The 22,242-nt window shown below is 38.6% G+C and overlaps 1 protein-coding gene across 4 annotated transcripts; it reads right to left on the bottom strand.

The window, feature by feature from the left end:
- Nucleotides 1-255: 255 nt before the first annotated feature.
- Nucleotides 256-22,224, bottom strand: LOC106710391 (ras-related protein Ral-a). Of its 4 annotated transcripts, none has more exons than XM_014502419.2 (5): nt 21,901-22,224; nt 8,602-8,778; nt 6,131-6,291; nt 5,857-6,031; nt 256-704 (listed from the first exon to the last, which is right to left on the bottom strand). In XM_014502419.2, exons 2-5 carry the CDS (start codon nt 8,752-8,754, stop codon nt 588-590), a joined length of 606 nt encoding a protein of 201 aa, XP_014357905.1. In that variant the 5' UTR covers nt 8,755-8,778; nt 21,901-22,224; the 3' UTR covers nt 256-587. The 4 variants fall into 4 exon arrangements, with proteins under 4 accessions (XP_014357905.1, XP_014357904.1, XP_014357902.1 ...); XM_014502418.2 differs by having other exon boundaries at nt 21,893-22,223; XM_014502416.2 differs by lacking the exon at nt 21,901-22,224 and adding an exon at nt 21,428-21,815.
- Nucleotides 22,225-22,242: the final 18 nt, after the last annotated feature.

The raw sequence follows: 22,242 nt of genomic DNA, 5'->3' as shown, positions 1-22,242 counted from the left end.
ATCAATATTCCCGTTTAAAACATATTGCTATCTCTGGTTTGTCAAATAACAGGACAATGATATGTTTTATACAGAAATATTGGGTCTCCAAAACCCACGGTTAAAGTTTAGTTACTCTTGGTTGTATAATTCTAAAAGTGTAGCATTGGCAAATAGGTACACTTTTTTTCTCAGCAAATCATTTAAATATTAATGTTCAATAAAAATCAATAAATAAAGCATGTCACTTTTTTATAATTAGCTTAAAATGTGCTTTTATTATTTTTCATATCTTCTTGAATGTATTTAACACTTAAATAAATTAAAGTTAATCACAACGTGGCCCAATGCAATAAGAAACCTAACATGTTGTAAAGGAGTGGAGACCTCAGACTTGGCTTCAATGTAAAAAAAAAAAACCTCGATCATCGAAAGGCAAAATTACACAAGTGACTCGAGCGGTGCACAGCGTACAGTACTGCGCTACGCACGATGTGGCCAACACTGTATACTCCGATCAGAGCTGCGTAGCGTGGGCAACGCTGCGTTGTGTGGGCAACACTGCTTAGAGTGGGCAACATTGCGTTGTATTGTGGCGGCGTGTCGCGCTACACGATGCGGCAGCAGGGCACGGAGCAGAGCTGCTTGCGCTTGTCTCCGGGCTCCTCGGCAGCGGACAGGCCCTTCTTTTGCTGCGACATCGTGCGGATCAGCGTCAGGAACGCCTGCCAAAGTCGAAAATATAATTAAACCCGCCCCTCTGTCCCTAAATACGTTACAATTGACCAGTTTACTAATCAATATACCACTGAAACGCTGTGATTACAGTTTAATTAAAAGTATATTGACCGACTGATCATCTATTAAATTTGTTACTTCCAACAAATATAAGCAATTAATTAAAACTCACCTGAATCCATATAAATTTTCAATACTTATAATAAACATGCGTACTTATATAATAGTGACTAACAAATGAGACGTTTAGTTTTGTAAATCTGTATATTTTGCTCGCTTCATTACCACAATATTTGAGTGAACTCTGCGCTGGCAGCGCTCTCGCATGCAATACAAACAGGTACATATACAATTCTGACTCCCTACACAAAGTGCATACACTCCGAAGTGCGTCACGTGTCAGTTACGTACATTTATGAAATTCATTATGGAATCGCTTCGGAGCGAGTGCACTTTAGATTGCCTGACCTACATGACATATTTGATTACATCTAGTATAGTGAAAAAGGTTCCAGGCTACGTGTCTGTCAGTTTGACAGTTGTGACAGCTGTCAAAAGTGTACAGATTATAAAGATAGTAGATGTGACATACAGCCAGTGTTTTATATATTGTCATATATTATGCGATTGCATGCGCAGCGTGCGACAATGTCTGTATTCAAAATATACATTTAGACTTTATTTGACAATTATTTATTGAAAAATTATTAAATATCGCATTATAAATGTTCACTTTGAAAATGGAGTTTCTTTTAAACAATGACATGAACTATAAAATATAACGGATATTTAATTGGTCGCATACAATTCCTATCTTATTCGAGATAATCAGACACAAAATGCGTACAAATTTATATATATATATCCTACAATATGCTAGCAATATCTAACATATAGGAATCATACATCATTCCGTATTATAAATAATGAAATACAATGATACTGAACATATTTTAAACTATATAAATAAATGAAAAAAAGCAGTAAAATACGAGCCGACATTAAATTTTAAACAAGTAATATAAACATATAATTATAACAAAGGCGATAGAATTTGAAAATACTTAAAATAAACTATTGTATTATGTCCTTATTTATGATGATACTTCTCGGAAAGACCATAAGTTATACGGACATTTATAAAATAATGTTACAAACTAAAAATATTTTAAATTATAGATATTGATCCATTCAAACATACCTATACTATTTTAAAATACTATGTAAAATTGAAACAAAGATTTTCTCAAAATACAAGTAAAAATTATTTTCCATTAAAAACAAATGGCGAATGTACTGTTTCCTACTATTTCTACGTCAGTTATCATTAAGAATCACTAAAATCAGACGTAAACCATCTGCAAAGATGTTCATCTCATCAGTTGTAATGTGTTGAGAGATACGAGTGAGTGAGACAACTAACACAGTACATAGCCCAGCATACAGCAGCAACATTTACAAAGATATGAAGCAGTCGCAGTAAACAGTTAAGTAAGTGTTGTCAAGCGGCCGTCCTGTACCAGACACCAGTAGCACCAGCACACGCACAATCAACTTATTATGTGATGGAATATAAAAATTATTAACATGCTTTAGCATTCCCGATAAAAAAACGTCAAATTAATACAAATAAAACGTATTTGTTTAAGTTTAAAAATATGTTATGCTTATTATTATAAATAACAAAGCAAACAAGGAAAGCGGTGAGGCGGCGTGCTGGCGGCGAGCGAGCCACGGACAGAGCCGCGGCCGGTAGCTTGTCTAGTTTTATAGAAATATTTTGTTATTCACGTGCATTAAATAACTAAAAAAGTTATCAATATATTAAAATATAAAATATTTTAGTGAACGATACAAGCATGCCTTAACTTTGAATGTGGAAATGTAATTAAAGCCGCATTCACATTTGCCTGACGTGTCGTGTCGTGATGCTTTCTGTCGTGATGGCTACTGTTCACATCTATGTGACGCGTTATGACGCATTTTTAATCAGTTCCGTTATAGCTCTCGGAGAGTTTACACATTCGCAATGTTTTTTCATGAATCATCCTATTCGGATTCAGATTATGAAGAAGATATGCAGTTATTGGCACTGGAAACACTTCTAATAAAACAAAAAAAGAGAAGAAGATATTGGATACATCCAGTAAATACAAAAAGATAGTTTAGTTTTAATAGATTGATCCTTATATTGTTTACATTTTGTATAATAAATCGCTTTATATTGTCGTACGTACTCGATCAGCTCGTCGTCCATACCTTCTGACGCGTCACAACACGACACGTGCGCGTGCACACTAGTCCGACCCGCTGTGTCGTGTCGCTGCGCCGTCCCCCGCACCTCACCCAACTGACGCGGACCGGGATCGCTACTGACGCGACACGACACAAGCCATCACGACACACTGCGTCAGAGAAGTGTGCACGCAACCATACTAATTGTATGAGACCGATACCTTTCTGACGCATCACGACACAACACGTCAGGCAAATGTGAACGCGGCTTTAACCCGCTACTCGTATGTCCGACTTCGGGTACATATAACTAGAAAATATTTCTATAAACACAGACACAATGCAATCCAACACATAATTAGCACTTACGACCTAAGTAATAAATACAACGTTTCCCGACGTCAGGTCGGACGCGCGACTCACGACACGATGCGACACACGTCGCGCGACTCAAAGCAATGTGTGAGAACGTGCGCCGCGACCTGACGTGATGTACGAAACTACACACTAACAAGTAATGAGCGGAAACATCGTCAGCGGCGAGCGAACACCTCAACACTCCGCCGACATTTTTCACAATTACATTTTACGAACAAAATAATATCTTCACACAAAATTTTAGCATTTCTTGTGTAAAGCCGCATTCACATTTGCCTGACGTGTCGTGTCGTGATGCTTTCTGTCGTGATGGCTACTGTTCACATCTATGTGACGCGTTATGACGCATTTTTAATCAGTTCCGTTATAGCTCTCGGAGAGTTTACACATTCGCAATGTTTTTTCATGAATCATCCGATTCGGATTCAGATTATGAAGAAGATATGCAGTTATTGGCACTGGCACCACTTCTAATAAAACAAAAAAAGAGAAGAAGATATTGGATACATCCAGTAAATACAAAAAGATAGTTTAGTTTTAATAGATTGATCCTTATATTGTTTACATTTTGTATCATAAATCGCTTTATATTGTCGTACGTACTCGATCAGCTCGTCGTCCATACCTTCTGACGCGTCACAACACGACACGTGCGCGTGCACACTAGTCCGACCCGCTGTGTCGTGTCGCTGCGCCGTCCCCCGCACCTCACCCAACTGACGCGGACCGGGATCGCTACTGACGCGACACGACACAAGCCATCACGACACACTGCGTCAGAGAAGTGTGCACGCAACCATATTAATTGTATGAGACCGATACCTTTCTGACGCATCACGACACAACACGTCAGGCAAATGTGAACGCGGCTTAAGACGTTACATTTATCACAAAACTATGTTATCTATGCATTTCGTGTTCAGATCAAAAATATTTAGACACTAAATATAAATACAAAATAACGCGCAAGCGTAATGTTCCATAACGTAACAAACACATTTACGGAATTCTGTTCGCAATGAGCTCGTTACGTTCTGTCGTGTGAACAGGAGGCGCGTACGTCACAGACAACTTCATTAGGAACAGTATTCAATAAAATACCAGCACCAAAACGGGCGAATGTCATAGATACAATTTATACAGGAGGCGCGTGAGTCTCCGGCGGCTGCGGGGGCGTGGCGCGGCGCGCGGGGGGCGTGGCGCAGTGCCCGGGGGGCGTGGCGCGACGCGCGGGGGGCGGGGCGCTGCGACCTACAATATGGCGCATTTGATCTTTCTCCGCTTGACCTTGTCGCGCACGTTACCGTTGGCGGCGCGGCTGTCGTCCGACTTGCGCGAGCGGATCTCCCGCATCAGATCAAAGAACACCTGCGGGACACGGCACCCGGTCAGCACACACCGACACCAGCACGCACAAACACGCACACGCAAACACACACATATTGCGAGAACCCTTCACCAAACACTATTACATAACAAAACAGAGTTACAGTTATATACAAATAGTAAAAGTAAATTCAGCTATGTAACATTTTCTCTATCTATCAGATAAATTAACTATGAAATGAACATAACGTTAAGACTTCACGAGCTGATCTGTAAATGATACGTCTTCTCCGAGCAGTACTTTTACATTAAAATTAACGTTACAGGAAGTGCATTGTGTCGATGTTAAGATTTTATTTATTATTCACACTGGAGTCAAAGTTACAGCACTGCACTCGGCATTCTTGGAATAATATTAGCTCTAGACCATTTTATTAACTTAGTCTTCCTTCCTATCACTTTACGAGGCTGCGGTTGTCAATGTAATTTATTTAGCACGGATGAAACTGTCAATGTATGTAAAATACAAAACCTGATAACTAAACTTAAAAAAATTAATAACGTGATTTCAAGAAGCTTTAAAAACATAGTCTATCTAGTTTTCATTACTTTCCTCATGCATGAATTGAGAAGTTATTTAAAAAGCAATGTGTGCTAAAGAAAATAAAGAGAAGAACATAAGTGCACGGTGTAGTGCAGGCAGCGGAAGCTGTGCGACAAATAGGTTCGGTACAGCGCGCGTATACTTTTAACTTTGAGATTACTTAATACTTTGTATTTTAAAGTAAACGTGGGTTTTCATTTTCGAAACATTCACTCTACAATCATACAGAAACATATTGTACAAAATTACAATACACATTTGTATGTTTCATCAGTGGAGCCGGAACACTGATCTGTGCGCGATAGTACATTTACTATTCTAATGATTCATACAGTGACGTATTTGCAGCACGAGTGCACATGTTATGCATGTTTATTGCAATAACATAGACGTTAGAATTTAAGACAGATTTTCGCAGGCTAACAGGGAACAATGTGAAAAATTTCATTCAAGACTCGTAACCAAGTCCAAAATTGCATATCTAAGCTAAAGACAAACACTATTTACGCTTAGAGTGACGGGTTCTGCATGCTTGCTTGTGTGTGCCTGTGCGTGTGTGTGTGTATGTAGGGTGGAGGGTGTTGTGAGGGGCGTACCTTGTCGACGTTGTCGCGCGTCTTGGCGGAGGTCTCCACGTAGGGCACCTGCCAGGCGTGCGCGCGCTCGCGACACGCGTCCAGCGGCACGCGCCGCTTGTCCCCCAAGTCCGACTTGTTGCCCACCAGCAGGAACGGAATGTTCTCGTCGTTCTTCACCCGCAGGATCTGCTCCCTGTCAAATAAAACGATTACATTTTATAACATTGGCTATTGTATTCGAACTTATTTAGGAAGACTTGCTACAAAATAATAAATTCGGTTCGTTCTGTACCTAAACTCTTGCGTGGCATCGAAACTCTCCGGCTCGGTGATGGAGAAGACGCAGAGGAAGCCCTCACCGGAGCGGAAATAGTTGTCCCTGATGGCCGCGTAGTCCTCTTGGCCCGCCGTGTCCAGAATGTCGATCTGCACCTCCTCGCCGTCCAGCACCACCTGCAGAGGAGCACCCAACCTCACATTTACTATATACATTGTGAAGATGTTTCAGTTGCAATTCAATTAGTAATAAAGTGTGTCATTGTTTTCTAAAATAATGTCTGTCACATATTTCGTAATCCTTACTAATATTATAAATGCGAAAGTAACTCTGTCTGTCTGTCTCGCTTTCACGCCAAAACTACTGAACCGATTTAAATGAAATTTGGTACACAGATAGTCTAGAGCCTGAGGATGGACATAGGCTATATTTTAACGCGAAGAGGGGTTGTAAGGGGTTGAAAGTGGGGGTGAAAGTTTATATGGAAGTGTCGCCTACTATTGTTTACTGAACCGATTTAAATGAAATTTGGTCCACAGATATTCTAGAGCCTCAGAAAGAACATAGGCTACTTTTTAACGCGAAAACAGGGTTGTAAGGGGTTGAAAGTGGGGGTGGTAATTTGTATGGAAGTATTGTCATTTTAACAGTTAGAAGCTTGAAATTTCTTTCAAAGGCTGCTAATTTGATAGAAATAAATATGAAATTAAATTTTTGTGAAAATGTTACCCTCAAGGGTGCTAAATAACTATAGGGGATGAAATTTTGTTTGGGAATATTTTAGACTTTGGTGAATGTTTTGTTTAGTATGTTTTGCTGTTACCCTTACCAATATTTAGTCTAGGGCCTCAGAAAGAACATAGTCTATTTTTAAACGCGAAAAAAGGGTTGTAAGGGGTTGAAAGTAGGGGTGGTGATTTGTATGGAAGTATCGTCATTTTTACAGTTAGAAGCGTGAAACTTCTGTCTAAGGCTGCTAATTTGATATAAATAAGTATGAAATTCAATTTCTGTAAAAATTTTACCCTGAAGGGTGCTAAATAACAATAGGGGATGAAAATTTGTTTGGGAATATGTGAGGTTTAGGTGAATGTTTTATTTAATATGTTCTGCTGTTACCCTTACTGATATTTAGTCTAGAGCCCGAGAAAGAACAAAGACTACTTTTTAACGCGAAAAAAGGGTTGTAAGGGGTTGAATGTGGGGGTGGTAATTTGTATGGAAGTATCGTCATTTTTACAGTAAGAAGCTTGAAACTTCTTTCTAATGCTGCTAATTTGATATAAATAAGTAAGAATTTCGATTTTTGTAAAAATTTTACCCGTAAGGGTGCTAAATAACAATAGGGGATGAAAATTTGTTTCGCAATATGTGAGGTTTTAATGAATGTTTTGTTTAATATGTTTTACTATTATACTTACTGATATTTAGCTTAGAGCCTGAGAAAGGACAAAGATTAATTTTTATCGTGAAAGAGGGTTTGTAAGGGGGTAAAAGTAGGGGTGGAAATTTGTATGGACGTATCGTCATTGTCACAGTTAGAAGCTTATAACTTTTTTTAGGCTGCTAATTTGATATTAATAAATAGGTCATTTAAAGTTTGTAAAAGTTTTACCCTTAATGTTGCAATATAATAAGGGAATAGGGAATGAAAATTTGCATAAGAGTAAATGAATATTTTGTAAGTTCCATTTGTTTTGTTGTAATTTTTTATAAGTTTAAATAAAATACCTCAACAACAACAACTAAATTCACGCCCGTAACCCAGAGGGATAGGTAGAGACCAAACACCTACATTTGGTGCGGTCGTGGCACACCTATATCTATGTCTACATCCATACATCAACGCATAGCACGTCGGTCAAGTAAAATAATAATCCTTAAAAAAATGCTTAACGAAAACAGTATTTCACGCGGACGAAGTCGCGGGCACAGCTAGTTCAATATAATTATGTTCGTGTAGTTTCCTGCACGATTGCATTACTAGATATTCAATTTACGTAATCTTTGTGTTGTAAATGATTGATTTGTTGAAGATGCATATTTTTATTGTTAAAAGCCACGCTCTCTTCTATCCACTATCGGCTGTTACCGACCGTTATCGCATGCCTTATCGCCATGTTTAGCCAGATTAGAGGCAATAGCAAGCAATATTGTGTCAAAAGCCAATACGGATTGATCGGCCGGCGACAAACAGCGACACACGTCCAGATTAATAAAGAAAGATAAAACTCTGTGCACTGATCAATCAAGAAAAAACCTTTTAACGGTTGTGTAACTGAGCATTATCAAATACATCCGATGACCAAAATATGTTTCATTAAAATTAAAAAGTGCAAGGCCCCCCCCCCCCCCCCGATCGAAGGACCCACAATCGTATAACTGTATACAGTACACTGTAAATAGTTTGGAGGATCGTCCGAGCCCAGCCTTGGACTGAATACTGCCCTAGTGGTGACCATGAATTAAATGTAGTATTGTCTTGCCTTCTTCCTGTAGCTGTCGGCCTTCGTGGGCTCGTAGTCCTCGACGAACTCATCATACATGAACTGCAGCGTGAGCGCAGACTTGCCCACACCGCCGGAGCCCACCATGATCACCTTGTGCAGCGTGGGCTGCGCCGCCGGCTTCTTCGACATCGCGCTCGATGCTGCCGCGCACACCTGAACAATACACATCACGTCTTACAATAATACCACGATATGTACAGTCAAACAATTAAATTGACTTCCCACTTATAGTTCGATTTAATGTTGCCATTTCCATAATTTCAAAATTGTTATGACATAGGTTAATTTGCTGATGTGGTGGATGTATCAATTTAAAAAGTCAGGAATTATTGACTCAGATCATAAGTCGCAAATTAATTGTAGTTTGGAGCTGCAACATGGACGACTTTCGGAAGAATTTAGGAAATTTTTGCTCACTGGTAACTCTTAAATCTTGTAGGCGCCCCTGTCAAAAAACAGCGATAAGATCCTTGTGAGACTGTATGCTGGAATATCGTCCAGCAATCTTACTATAAGCTGTTAGATCAACTGCCTAAATATGACATACAAACAAAACATAATCCATCTACCAATTAAGCTAATCACTTGGGATAACATACAAAAGTCATATTTAATCAAGATTTTACAGGTTGATACGAAAAAAAAACTCGAATAACAATTATGCCGTCTTATCCATTAGGTGGGTGCAACTGATAAGTATCAAATTAAGCGCGGGAAAGTGGCCGAGAGCATACCTTTACGGTCAGTAAACGATTATTGTTACGTCAAAATTCACGCGAACCTTTTAAAACAATTTCATGGAAGTACCGTTACGCAGATATTGGTGTCCAATAATAATTAGAGAAAGTGTAAAATCTTGTTGCATACAAAATGTATTTCGTTTCGCATTTACCGTTCAGATTCTCTTGACAAAGTTATGAAATCACGACATTACCTTTTTTTTTATATCCACTAGGTAGCAAAAGAATACGCCTAAATAGCGAAGCGACCGTTGCCCATAGACATCCACAATTATAGATGACTATTGCTACTTCTTGTATAATAATATTATAAAGAGGTCATATTTGATCGTTTGTTTGTATTGAATAGGCTCTGAAACTACCGAACCGATTTGAAGAATTCTTTCACTGTTGGGAAATTACACTATAGCTTCCTCCGGGTGTAGCGTTGCCAGGCGTCCGGATAAAGCCGGACATAGGTAGGCTTTTTGATTGGGTGTCCGGCCAAATAAACGGTTTTCCGGCTTTTGTTAGGCTTTTTACATTTCCCAAATGAGAGTGTACCTAATAATACTGAGACAAAATCCAAAGTAATACAGGATGTCCGACCTTTCTACCCAAATATCCGGCCAAACTGGCTGGTCTGACCAGCCAGTTTGGTGACCTGGCAACCCTATCCGGGTGACATAGGCTATATTTTTTTCTAGATATTTTAATTCCGCGCTGACAACAAATAAGTACTTAATGAAAACAATATTTTATAACAAATAGTAGTGACGTGATTGACCTAACAAATGACATAACGAAGTAAAGAGGTTTCACTGAGCGACCATCACAAACTTACGTCACAATAACTACCAGACTGACAAAAAGATAACGTTTTTTATATATTTGATACAATCATTGCTAATATCGACGCTGGAAAGCATAAACGCTGTAACCCTGTAAGGGTTGCTGTAAGGGTTACAGCGTTTATGCTTTCCAGCGTCGATATGTTTATACAGAAAAAGTAAAAACAATATTGCTGTTTTTTTTACATGTTTTTTTTACATAAAGAATATTACTAATATTATAAATGCGAATATTTAGGTGGATGGATGTTTGTTAGAAGTTATCTAGAGAACTGCTAAACGGATCTCGCTGAAATTTGGCATCGATGTAAAACAGTCTGGAATAACACATAGGCTACTGATTAAGTTAAATTTTATAATTCCACTCAGACGGAGTCCCGGGCGACAGCTAGTATTGTATAATTTATTTAGCACAGTAGAAATGGACAAGTACAAAAATGTTTAATAACTACTAAGTTTGAAACCATTTTATGATAAGTTATACAAAAAACCGGATATCATTTAAGGACTCCAAATAAGGTGTGCGCGAGTCGCGTGGACAGGTACAGTATTATTTTGTTAAAGTACTTCAGATTACTTGTTTGAATGATAAATCTACTAATAGGGAAGTGTGTAGGCGAGCCAAGCGAATGCTGAACATCCCTGATAATGAATATTCATCGTAACTAAAAAAACGATAGCCACTGCTGTTTGACGTAAAAAGTAGCAAAATTACAATATTTAAAAGGGATAATATGCTGCAAATTACTGCTAATGGATTTACTTTGAACGATATCGTTTATTTTACAGTAAAAAAATTGTACGACGTTCAATAAAATTGTTTTGTAGGAAAAAGACAACAAGCGCACGCACAGTGTCGTGCAAAGACATTTCTGAACAAGAACTATAATCAACAAGTTCGCTTGTGTCTTAATTAATATGAAAAGCAAGATTTTTTGCAAACAATATCAATAGCAACACGCATAGTATGAAGGTACATTTCTAACGTCAGCATTATCCAAAAACACAGGATAAAAATCCTTCACAAAAAATTGTTTGCATTATAACAATCCTGAACATCTGCTTTCTTAATTCTAGAAATATATGCTAGTATCTTTGAAGCGAGTTTACATAGCAAATTAGGCGTAGCGCTGACGTGGCGACGACCTGACGCTTCAACATGGAGAACAAGTCGACATTCGACACAATGCGTGCACTTTACTACGCTCTGTTTGAAGAGGCTACTTAGGAATGCTACACAAAAGACAGTTTCTTTTGCAATACGAAAGTCTACAACCTCTAGGAAATATATGAAAGTAGAAAATAGAAAAGACATTTATTAAGATAAAACATTAAACTTTAAACTTAAATATAAAATAGGAAATTAAAAAGAGCAATTTATGCTTGGTTCATTCCGTAGACAGTTTAACTTTGTTAAATCAATTAAGGTCGGTACACTTTGTATTGCCGGCGCCTGCCTACAGACATTCCTGTTCAGTTAACCAACATACACACAGCAAAATGCTCTACTTCATACAAAATAATAAATGATTTATGAGAAAATTAGCATCATTACTAAATCCTTGTTTCAGAAGCCGTTATTCGAATCATGGCAAAACAGTACACTATGGGTGAGTCGCAGCTTCACTGCGCTTGCGCTGCACAAAAAATTTGTGCATGCTGCGTGATTGATTGATGCGTGCTCGCCATTTTATAGTCAACAAGCGTACCTATTTGTAGCTAATTCTTCAGAAGTAGTATTTATTATACCTGCTATACAATATACAGTGATCAGTCTAGAAAATCTGCGTCGCCAGCTAAAGTACTGAAATACATATTAATGTAACGTGTATTGTGGGTTGCTATGGTAGTGATTTTGTTGATTGTCAAAGTAGAGAAATTGAAATAGAAGTTTTAAAACTGAACTGTTTGTTTATTTCTTAACAATTGGTGTCAGAAGTGGGATATGGCGAGTAAAAGTTTATTATTGAACGATTTGAAGGTGGAAGAGTTAAGAAACGAGTTGGAAGAAAGAGATCTCGATGCAAGTGGCAAGAAAAGCGAACTGAGACGGAAACTTCGTCTCGCTTTGGAGGAGGAGGGTAAGGATCCGGACACTTTCGTATTTGAAATTACTTCCGCTGTCGGCGTCAGTACAATTGTGGAGAAAATTGGAGAAACTTGTAGAATTTTAACGGAAAAAGTTATCGATATGGAGGAAACATCAAAAAAATTTAAGGAGAAAGTTAATAAGGATATTGAAAAATTCGAACAACAGATTATTGACATAAAATTACAAATAGCGATTTTTCAGATGTCTGAACCCAAGGACAACTCATGTAAGGACAACGACACAGTACGTCAGAGTACATCGCATTCGGCCATCGATACAGAACTGACGAAGATGCACTTGAAAGTACCCGAATTCGACGGTAAGACATGCTGGAGTAATTATTACCGACAATTTGAAGCAGCGTCCAGAGCAAATTCTTGGACCGATTCCGAAAAAGCTTTGGCATTAACATTAGCCCTCCGTGGAGAGGCCACGAATATTCTGCAGACTGTTAGCATCAAAGAACAGGATGATTATAATGTTCTAGTCAAACATCTGGAATTGAGATTCGGTCAAAGTCATCTGGAGCATGTATATCATTCTCAATTGAAAAACCGTGTTCAAAAACAAAATGAAACTCTGCAAGAATTTGAAGCTGATGTTGTTCGTTTAGCTCGCCTCGCATACCCAGCCACTCCCGAGAATGTGATGGAGCGCTTGGCTATTCAAGCGTTTTTAGATGGTCTTCGGGACCAAGAAACAAGACGGGCTTTAATTTTAGCTCGCCCTGAAAAATTAGTCGATGCTTTGGCTCGTGCATTGGAGTTTGAAGCGGCAAAAGACACATGCAGAGGTTTAGTACGTGTCCGTATGATGGAGAATAGCCATGAGGAGGCTACTATCGAAGAAGAAGTTGTAAGAAGGGTGATTAAGGAAATGATGCCTGTAAAAACACGTTTACGATGCTGGCACTGCGGGAAAGTAGGTCACGTGCGAAACATGTGCAAAGAAGCTGCAAATATACTTGTCAAGAAATCGCTACGCTGCTGGGATTGTGGCAAGTTAGGACATTTACGTGGTCACTGCGAGAGAGAGGTTGACCAACAAATGTCAACCACATCGGAAAACAACTCAGGGTCGATGCTAAGGGGCGATCGTCGACCTGCGTCGTACAAGTCCCAATGAATACCGCGCGAGTTGCTTCTTTATGCTCAGTAGATAACAGCGTTTTTGTCGACGGTTGCATTAATGGAGGAAGACACACTATGCTAATAGACACGGGAGCTACGAAAACAATCCTGAGACCTGACATTGTTACGGATGGAGTCAAAGCAACGAAATGGTGTCTAAAAACTGCGACGGGGGGGTCGGCGAAAGTATACGGTGAAGTTGAAGTACATGTAACCTTGGGGTCTTACGATTTTGTCCATAACATGTTGGTAGCGGACATAAAGGAAGAAGTGATTATTGGAATGGACATAATGAATTCTGGAGGTTTTCAGTTAGATTTCAAGAGAAGAACCCTAACTGTTGGTGATGAAGAACTGTTACTTCACGGGAAGGATAGCAATGTGGTGCGTTTATTGCTGGCTGAGAATGCTTTGATACCACAGAGAAGTGAGGCTATTTTGTTTGCTCGCCTCGAAGATATAATGAAAACTGGAGAAGCCATGATGTTCGAACCAAAAATACATGATGCCGATGTAGGTAAAGGGGTTCTATTTGGGAAGGCGCTGATACAGATAAGGGAGACAGTACCCGTAAGAGTTATGAACGTGAATTATCACCCTGTGGCTCTACAAAAAGGGACGGTTTTGGGTCAATGTTCCTCAGTTTCTTCCGTAATTCGTCGTATATGCCAAATGTCTGGAACACAAACTCAAGAGTTTAATGAGAAGATGGAAAACTTTGTTTCTGCTTCTTCACAAAATTTGAATGATGAACAACGAGTAGCACTGAGAAGTCTGTTGTGGAAGTACCGTGATGTTTTTGATATTGGTCGCGGTGGAAATGGGAGAACTAAAGTTGTGCAACACAAAATTGATACCGGCGATGCACGTCCCATACGTCAACCACCTAGAAGACTACCACTGGCTAAGAGAGAAGAAGCTGAAAAGATAATTCAAGATATGGAAAAAGAAAATGTCATCGAACCTTCTAACAGCCCTTGGTCTTCACCAGTTGTATTGGTAAAGAAGAAAGACGGTTCCACCCGTTTCTGCGTTGATTATCGGCAGTTGAATAACGTGACGAAGAAGGATAGCTACCCGCTTCCACGAATTGATGACACACTTGATACTTTATCAGGTTCAAATATTTTCTCGACGTTGGACTTGAAGAGTGGGTATTGGCAGGTAGAAATGGCGCCAAGTGATCGTGAAAAGACTGCATTTACTGTTGGCACCGGTTTATGGCAGTTTCGTGTCATGCCATTTGGTCTTTGTAATGCTCCTGCGACCTTTGAGAGATTAATGGAAACTGTTTTAAAGGGTTTATCCTGGTCGATTTGTTTGGTATACCTCGATGATATTATTGTGGTCGGAAAATCATTTGAGGATCACTTGAAAAATTTAGAACAAGTACTCGAGAGGCTCAAGCAGGCAGGACTGACGCTCAGTTCAAAGAAATGCCATCTTTTCCAAGAGGAAGTACATTACTTGGGTCATGTGGTCTCAGGTCAAGGAGTAGCCGTGGACCCTTGTAAAGTTAAGACAATCCAGGAATGGCCAAAACCAAACAACATCCTTGAACTTCGAAGCTTCCTTGGGTTGTGTACGTACTACCGTCGTTACGTTAAGGGATTTGCCAGTATTTCTAAACCACTTACAAAGTTGACAGAAGGACAAAGACGTTTTTCCTGGGATGATGAATGTCAGGAATCATTTGAAAAATTGAAGAAAGTTTTAGTTAATGCACCCGTTCTGGGATACCCATTGCCAGAGGGTCAGTTTGTTTTGGACACCGATGCTAGCAATGTGGGGCTGGGTGCCATTTTGTCTCAGAACCAACATGGGCAGGAAAAGGTTATTGGTTATTTTAGCAAGACTCTATCCAAGCCGGAGCGAAATTATTGTGTAACCCGTAGGGAGCTTCTTGCGGTAGTAAAAGGGGTGGAACACTTTTATAAATATCTATATGGACGAAAGTTTCTGCTGAGAACCGACCATGCTGCTTTAAGGTGGTTATTACAGTTTAAAAACCCTGAAGGGCAAGTGGCACGATGGATAGAGAGGTTACAGGAATTCGATTTTGCAATAGAACACCGTGCTGGGACTGCTCACAAGAATGCCGATGCTTTGTCAAGAAGACCTTGCTCGGAGCTCTGCAAGCATTGCCAGAGAGTTGAGGAAAAAGAGGCCACTTTGTGTAGAACCACTGTAGTCGATGACACCTGGCAGCGGGAAAAATTAAGATCTGACCAGGAAAAGGACGAAGATTTAGGTTTGATCATTGCGTGGAAGATGCAAGGTATAAGACCATCGTGGCAAGAGGTGGCACGACACTCTCCGGCAGTTAAGTCTTATTGGGCTCAATGGGATTCTCTAGTATTGCACGATGGAGTTTTGAAGAGAATTGTCACAGCAGCTAACGGATCTGTGGACAGGTTACAAATTGTAATTCCCAGGAGTAGACGCATTGAAGTAATGGAAGAAGTCCATGGCGGAGTTACCGGGGGCCATATGGGAGTTACAAGGACTATAGGAAAGTTGCGGGAACGTTATTATTGGATACAGAGTCAAAATGACGTGAAGGAGTGGTGTAAGAAATGCTCGATTTGTGCTGCTAGTAATGGGCCACGGAAACGTCCCAGGGCGCCCATGCGTCAATACAATGTTGGCGCTCCTTTCGAAAGGATTGCTATTGACGTGGCCGGTCCATTTCCGGAGTCTGATCAAGGAAATAAATATATCGTTGTCGTTATGGACTATTTTAGTAAATGGGCGGAGGCATATGCACTGCCAAGTCAAGAAGCTGTTACTATTGCTGACGTGCTAATCAAGGAGTGGATATGTCGCTTTGGTGTTCCCATGGAGTTACATTCGGACCAAGGGAGGAACTTTGAATCTACAGTATTCCAGAATATTTGTGACACGTTGAAAATTCGTAAAACAAGAACTACAGCACTACACCCGCAGTCTGATGGCATGGTGGAACGAATGAATAGGACTATTAATAGACACCTCGCGAAGGTAGTTTCTGACCACCAGAAGGATTGGGACCAATACCTTCATTTATTCCTGTTGGCATATCGCTCAGCTGTACACGAATCTACAGGCCAGAGTCCAGCGAGCATTATAATGGGGAGGGAGCTTCGTTTGCCGTGTGATTTAAGGTTTGGGTGCCCACCTGGGGAAGATATAGCAGGAGAAAGCTACGTAAGTGAGCTACGCCAGAGAATGGAAGATATACACCAAAGGGTTCGCATAAACATCCAGAGCGCCAGTGATAAGATGAAGGAATATTATGACGTTAGAGCCGAGGAAGGAGGCTTTCGACAGGGAGATCTCGTATGGCTCTATAATCCTCAGCGTAGACGAGGCTTATCGCCTAAGCTGCAGAACTCATGGGAAGGACCCTATGAGATTTTAGGGCGTATTAATGATACTTGTTACAGAATTCAAAAGTCGCCGCGTGGGAAACCGAGGATAGTTCACTTTAACCGCTTAGCGCCGTATGCAGGGAACCATGAGGAATAGGAAAATTGAAGATTAGTGGAAGGCAGAACTATGTAGCACTTGAAGACCTTTCGGGGCGAAATGTCTCTAGGAGGGGGGCAATGTAACGTGTATTGTGGGTTGCTATGGTAGTGATTTTGTTGATTGTCAAAGTAGAGAAATTGAAATAGAAGTTTTAAAACTGAACTGTTTGTTTATTTCTTAACATTAACTATGTATTCAGTTTTGTAATGTATTGCGCGAACTGATCAAATTAAACATCCTACAACAACATAAAAAGTTTGATATGTATTGTTAGTCAGATCGGGGACAGACAACTCGTCACGCAAACCTAAATATTTCGCATGACGGCCACCGTTAACGTAATTACATAACCATAACCCAAATATCATGGAGTCGCGCAAAAATAGTCTGTTATTTGTATTGTCCTAGCCTAACCATAAATGTCGAAACTAATTTCAACTCTAACAACCTAGAAAAGGTAGTATGTTAGGAAAAAATTAGCAAACCGTTGCTTCGCGTTATTTGGTTGTGATCGCGAACAAAGCAGGGACTCGAAATGAGTCATACAGATTAACGAAATGATAGTCACGCTAGACAGCCCGCGATGAGACAATGCCTACGGAGTGACGTTGTTATAAAAACTCGACAACGGAGAAGTCACATATAAGTTGAACATTTTCTTGATTGTATGGCCTAATCGACGTAATCACTTTTTCTTAACAAATACCTGATATAATAAACAAAAAGTAAGGTACATTCATGTTGCCATCATAAACATAGGTTGCCATCATCAAGCACGTAAAATGATCCTATAATTAACAATAATAGCGTCTGACAAATGCGTATAAGGTACGGGGCATAAGAACTATTTTACAGATACCCTGTTAACGCACGTTAACACCGAGCCGCGATAGCAGTCTAGTTCTATGAATGGAGCGGGTTCTATTCTCCTAATTGTTTTATAATAACATGATTTCCGACGCCGGCTCTCCTTCAACCGCACATCGTACTGATGATACGGAAGTATCATCAGTACGATGTGCGATTATTCTCCCGACGTTCAAGGTCCACATAGTGAGGCAGCTCGCGTCCACTCCCACCTTCATATGGAAAGCATACCGCGTGAACTGAATCACAACTCACCTGTTTACGCATATGCTACTATAAACAAAACATACAGACAAAGCAATATACACCTACGAATATACTACGTACTAAAACGATTATCTGTATTTAGATTACGGAAAAAAAAGCCGAAGCCTAAACTTTTGCCAATATAAAAAACTGTTGAAAACCACAGATTATGAGTTCGTGAAAAAACAAAAAAGAAAATCATGAAAATTAAAAAGATCTCGCTTCTTGTGGAATGAATATATTTACACACATTTTATTCTCTATCCAGAAGAAACTTCGAGATATAAATAATCCACGAAGGAGTCCTCCTAAAAATAGTCGAGCTTAACGACCACACAAATCTTTTTTAATAAGGAGGCTGGTAAACGACTTCTTTTGTAGATTAGTTCTCGGTAAAACTATCGTGACATCAAAATCGATGTCTCCAGCAGCGATGCGTATTACTTTCAAATATGTAAATAGAGATAGAGGATCGCAATCAATATGTTACACGACATTGTTACAGTCGCTCAAGGTAACCTTGCAGCAGTGAAAGCCAGACGTCTCTGATTACAACTCGTTTAGCCGCCGATCATAACGACTACCCTACTTTATTTTATTTTTCAAAATTGCCGCCATTTATTAATCGTCTCGAATTCGAAACTGACGTTCAGTGTAAGTTTGTTTTTGTACTATAATGTTATACATGAAACGAAGACAACTAACTTTAATATTAATTATTTGTGTGCATGAGAGAAACTTAAATTGCGATACTAATTAATTCTCAAGAATAGATCTAAACACAGTCTGCTGAATCAATCACAAAAACAAACATATTGTGTTGCATATTAAATGTAATGCGATATTGTAATGTACACCAACCTAGACCAGTGTTAAAGTCACTGAGATGAATTGCATCTAGAGTGGCAGGCCATCTGACACTCAATTAAAAACAAACGTATTGTTAAACAATAAGGTTAAGGTTATTCTTTAAATCTTATATTACGTTTATACTTCTCGCATCTGATGGGAGTTCAATCAATGCATCAATAGACTTATGAATACTTAACTAAAGTAAATAACAAATGAACAATATTTAGTTGATCCAGTTTGAATTGATAGTATGCTTAGAAATTCGGACAACGCCGAGTCCCTAAAGAGTCTCGTGCCTGTTAACGTTGTTTGACATGCAACAATCGTCGCTTAGGTCAATTAGACTACTTACGAAGTACGAGTAATTACTCGACTGTCGTACATGGCAAGGAAATAATTTCTTACATGTAAAATTCTCGTTAAACGTTAGTTACCATACTCCTCCGAAATGGCTTGTTCGATTTTGATGAAATTTTGTATGCATAATCAGTCGGTCTGAGAATCGGCTACTATCTATTTTTCATAGCCCTAAGTGATAAGGGTTATCCATCCCTATGTTTACTACATTTTTAGTTTATATTTTGAAAACAACGTTTGCTGGGACAGCTACTACATACATATATTTCATCGGAAACGTTAATTAAAAGACACCAAAATGGGAAAAAAACACTAATCATTAAATTGTTCGTTAGACCACTGATAACAATATTATCATAGCGCTGCTAATGCACGTACAGTACAGGAGCTTGCCGTGATTCACCGCCCGACTTCCCGCCTACGTCACACGCACACATATCGAGGGGTGAAAGGCTATTTGTTTTAAGCGACATTTTTTGCGATATTGACTTATATATATGTACTGTCTTATTTTTTTTTTTTTTTTACTACATTATGGAAGTAAGAGAATTGCCAGTTCTAAGTCGTAAAATTTAAACATCAACATTCTGAGCAATTAGTTACAAAGAATAGAACATAAATAAATTATTCTAGTGTTTGTAAGTGATGTAGATTTGTGAAGGTAGTCCAAAATGTTCAATATTTAAGTAGGCCTTTTTGTATGGCAATAGCCTGTCTGTGTCAGGCGAATTGTAGGAAAACTGGTTAAGAGTTACTTTCCAGACATGTCTCTTAGTGGACATTAACTTTCTATGTTTTGCAATCAAGAAAAGTCAGGGATTCTTAAAACATGCTATTTTATTCTAACCTATACCATCACTGGATTTATTCTTTATGATTTATAATTATCTACTACCATTCAACATTTCACAAAGCTATACTTTACATAATATGTATCTATGTCAAATTTCAATAAGATGTGTTGAACTATTGTGGAGTTATCAAAAAAATATGTGAAGCAAACATATCCGGTGAGAACCACACACATTTCTGGGATCATAGGTAGTGTATGTGTTCTTCAATACTGAGTTCTACAACCTAAATATCATCAAGATCCATATAGCCATTCTAGAGATACCTTCTTACAAAAACCCTTACATTCACATTTTTAATAGAAGAAGTAAAATTGTTTTAAAATTAATTTTAAATTACTCGAAAAAGGGAAATGTTAAGTGATGTCAATAAAAATTATCTTTTGTTAAATAAGAAAACTGGTCTTATATGGTATTTTTATAAGTCATTATCTCATTTTATATACATTTTGAACTTTTTGTTATACACCAAAAATATTGTCACAAAAATCTCAAATGAGAACTGTGTATTAATATTTTGCAGGATATGAAGCCATCACTACCAATCAAATGTTAAAAATTATAACAAGCAGACAGTAACATAGTATGTTCATAACACAACGCATCATTTTCCACTTGAAACGCTATGAAATAGAAATCAGCGTGAACAATAATCTACTCTCTGAGAATACAATACAGTGATCACCATTTACATCTAACTTTTTGTTTGATGACCCCGTGTGATACTTGATCTTTCTACTTCATACTGATGAATCTAGTTCTTAGGTTAATATTTGTGGATCAATTTAACTTTTTAATGCAAAAATTTGAACAATGTTTACTTTTTTCACAAATGTTTGTATATCTTTGCCTATATCTGTCAAATAGAAAAATAAAAACTAGATGTTTTTACAATGCCTAGATCACAAGCAAACTAGTTGTATAAATAATTAGGGAGATATCAGTAAACGCTGGACTTGCATAAGAATAGTATTAATATTGTAATAAGAATATTTTATAAACAATAACTGTTCACATCCAAAAAAATATTGTCAAATTCTTACCTTGAAATAAACTATATATATAAAACAAAATTTATCTCAACAATGTAAGTACATTGAAACAAATTGTTAATCAAGTCAATCCAAGTAGTTTTTGCATTTACTGAACTTCAATATAGTTTTGGAACTCGGAGTAGTTTTGAAAAAAGGTAGAATCTCTGTTTACCCCTCCAAAGTAACCTACTTTGTGTAATTTTTACCAAATAATGCTACATAGATACAATTCAATTCCTGCAGATTTTATACTAAATTATTGTCGATTGGAAAGTTATTAACTAAGCTCTCACCTTTTGCTCTTCAAGAAATGTCGTAGACAATTTGTATGCAATAGCTGAAAACATTACTATGCACTAAAGGCAGTTCTATTCCTAGGCCTTAGGGCGCCCATGCCCTATAAGAGAACCTGCCTCCACTGAACAGTGTACAAATATATGCTACTGATAAACTGATAAATTGAAAGCATCAAAAACCACGTAAAATCAACCACAGGCGCGTGAGTCACGGCCGAGCTAAACACAGCGACGAAGCTTCCCGCGGGCGTAACTGTACTAAAATCGAATACAGTTTTAGCAGCGCCTCAACCCGGTCTGCAAAACGCACATTTACACGTGAGAACCGTAAGACAATAGCCGAGAAACTGTGGGAGATCGAGAGGCGTTGCCATTGTTGTAAACAATCACGTCACTGAACCTAAATACGAACCAATTAAAAGCAGCTTTCTGTATAATGTTATACTACATCATAGAACTTACGCACTCACTGGATCAATGGGAATTCGTTTCGGAGTTTTCCTGTTCCAGTATTTTCACTGTGCAAATAGATTTCACTAATTTCGTCACTGGTCATTCACTTCCACGGCTATCACAAATCTGTCAAAAATGACGAACGAAAGTGGGAGGAATTTTAAATAGAGTACAACAATCAGCGATAGAATAGGTAATGTTTTTAGACTACGTAATGTTCATTGATAAGCTTGCTGTACTAGCGGCATCTAGACTATCGAAATGAATTTACAACGAAAATATTTCTTATTAAACTCGGAAAAGTTCTACAAAAGGTTAAGGAGGAATTCTTGCTCCTCTTTTAGAAACTATATACTATA

The sequence above is a fragment of the Papilio machaon genome, chromosome 13, assembly GCF_912999745.1.
Source record: "Papilio machaon chromosome 13, ilPapMach1.1, whole genome shotgun sequence".
Lineage (NCBI taxonomy): Eukaryota > Metazoa > Arthropoda > Insecta > Lepidoptera > Papilionidae > Papilio > Papilio machaon.
The sequence above is the reverse complement of the archived record's forward strand: the minus strand, read 5'-3'. Positions and strand labels throughout refer to the sequence as shown.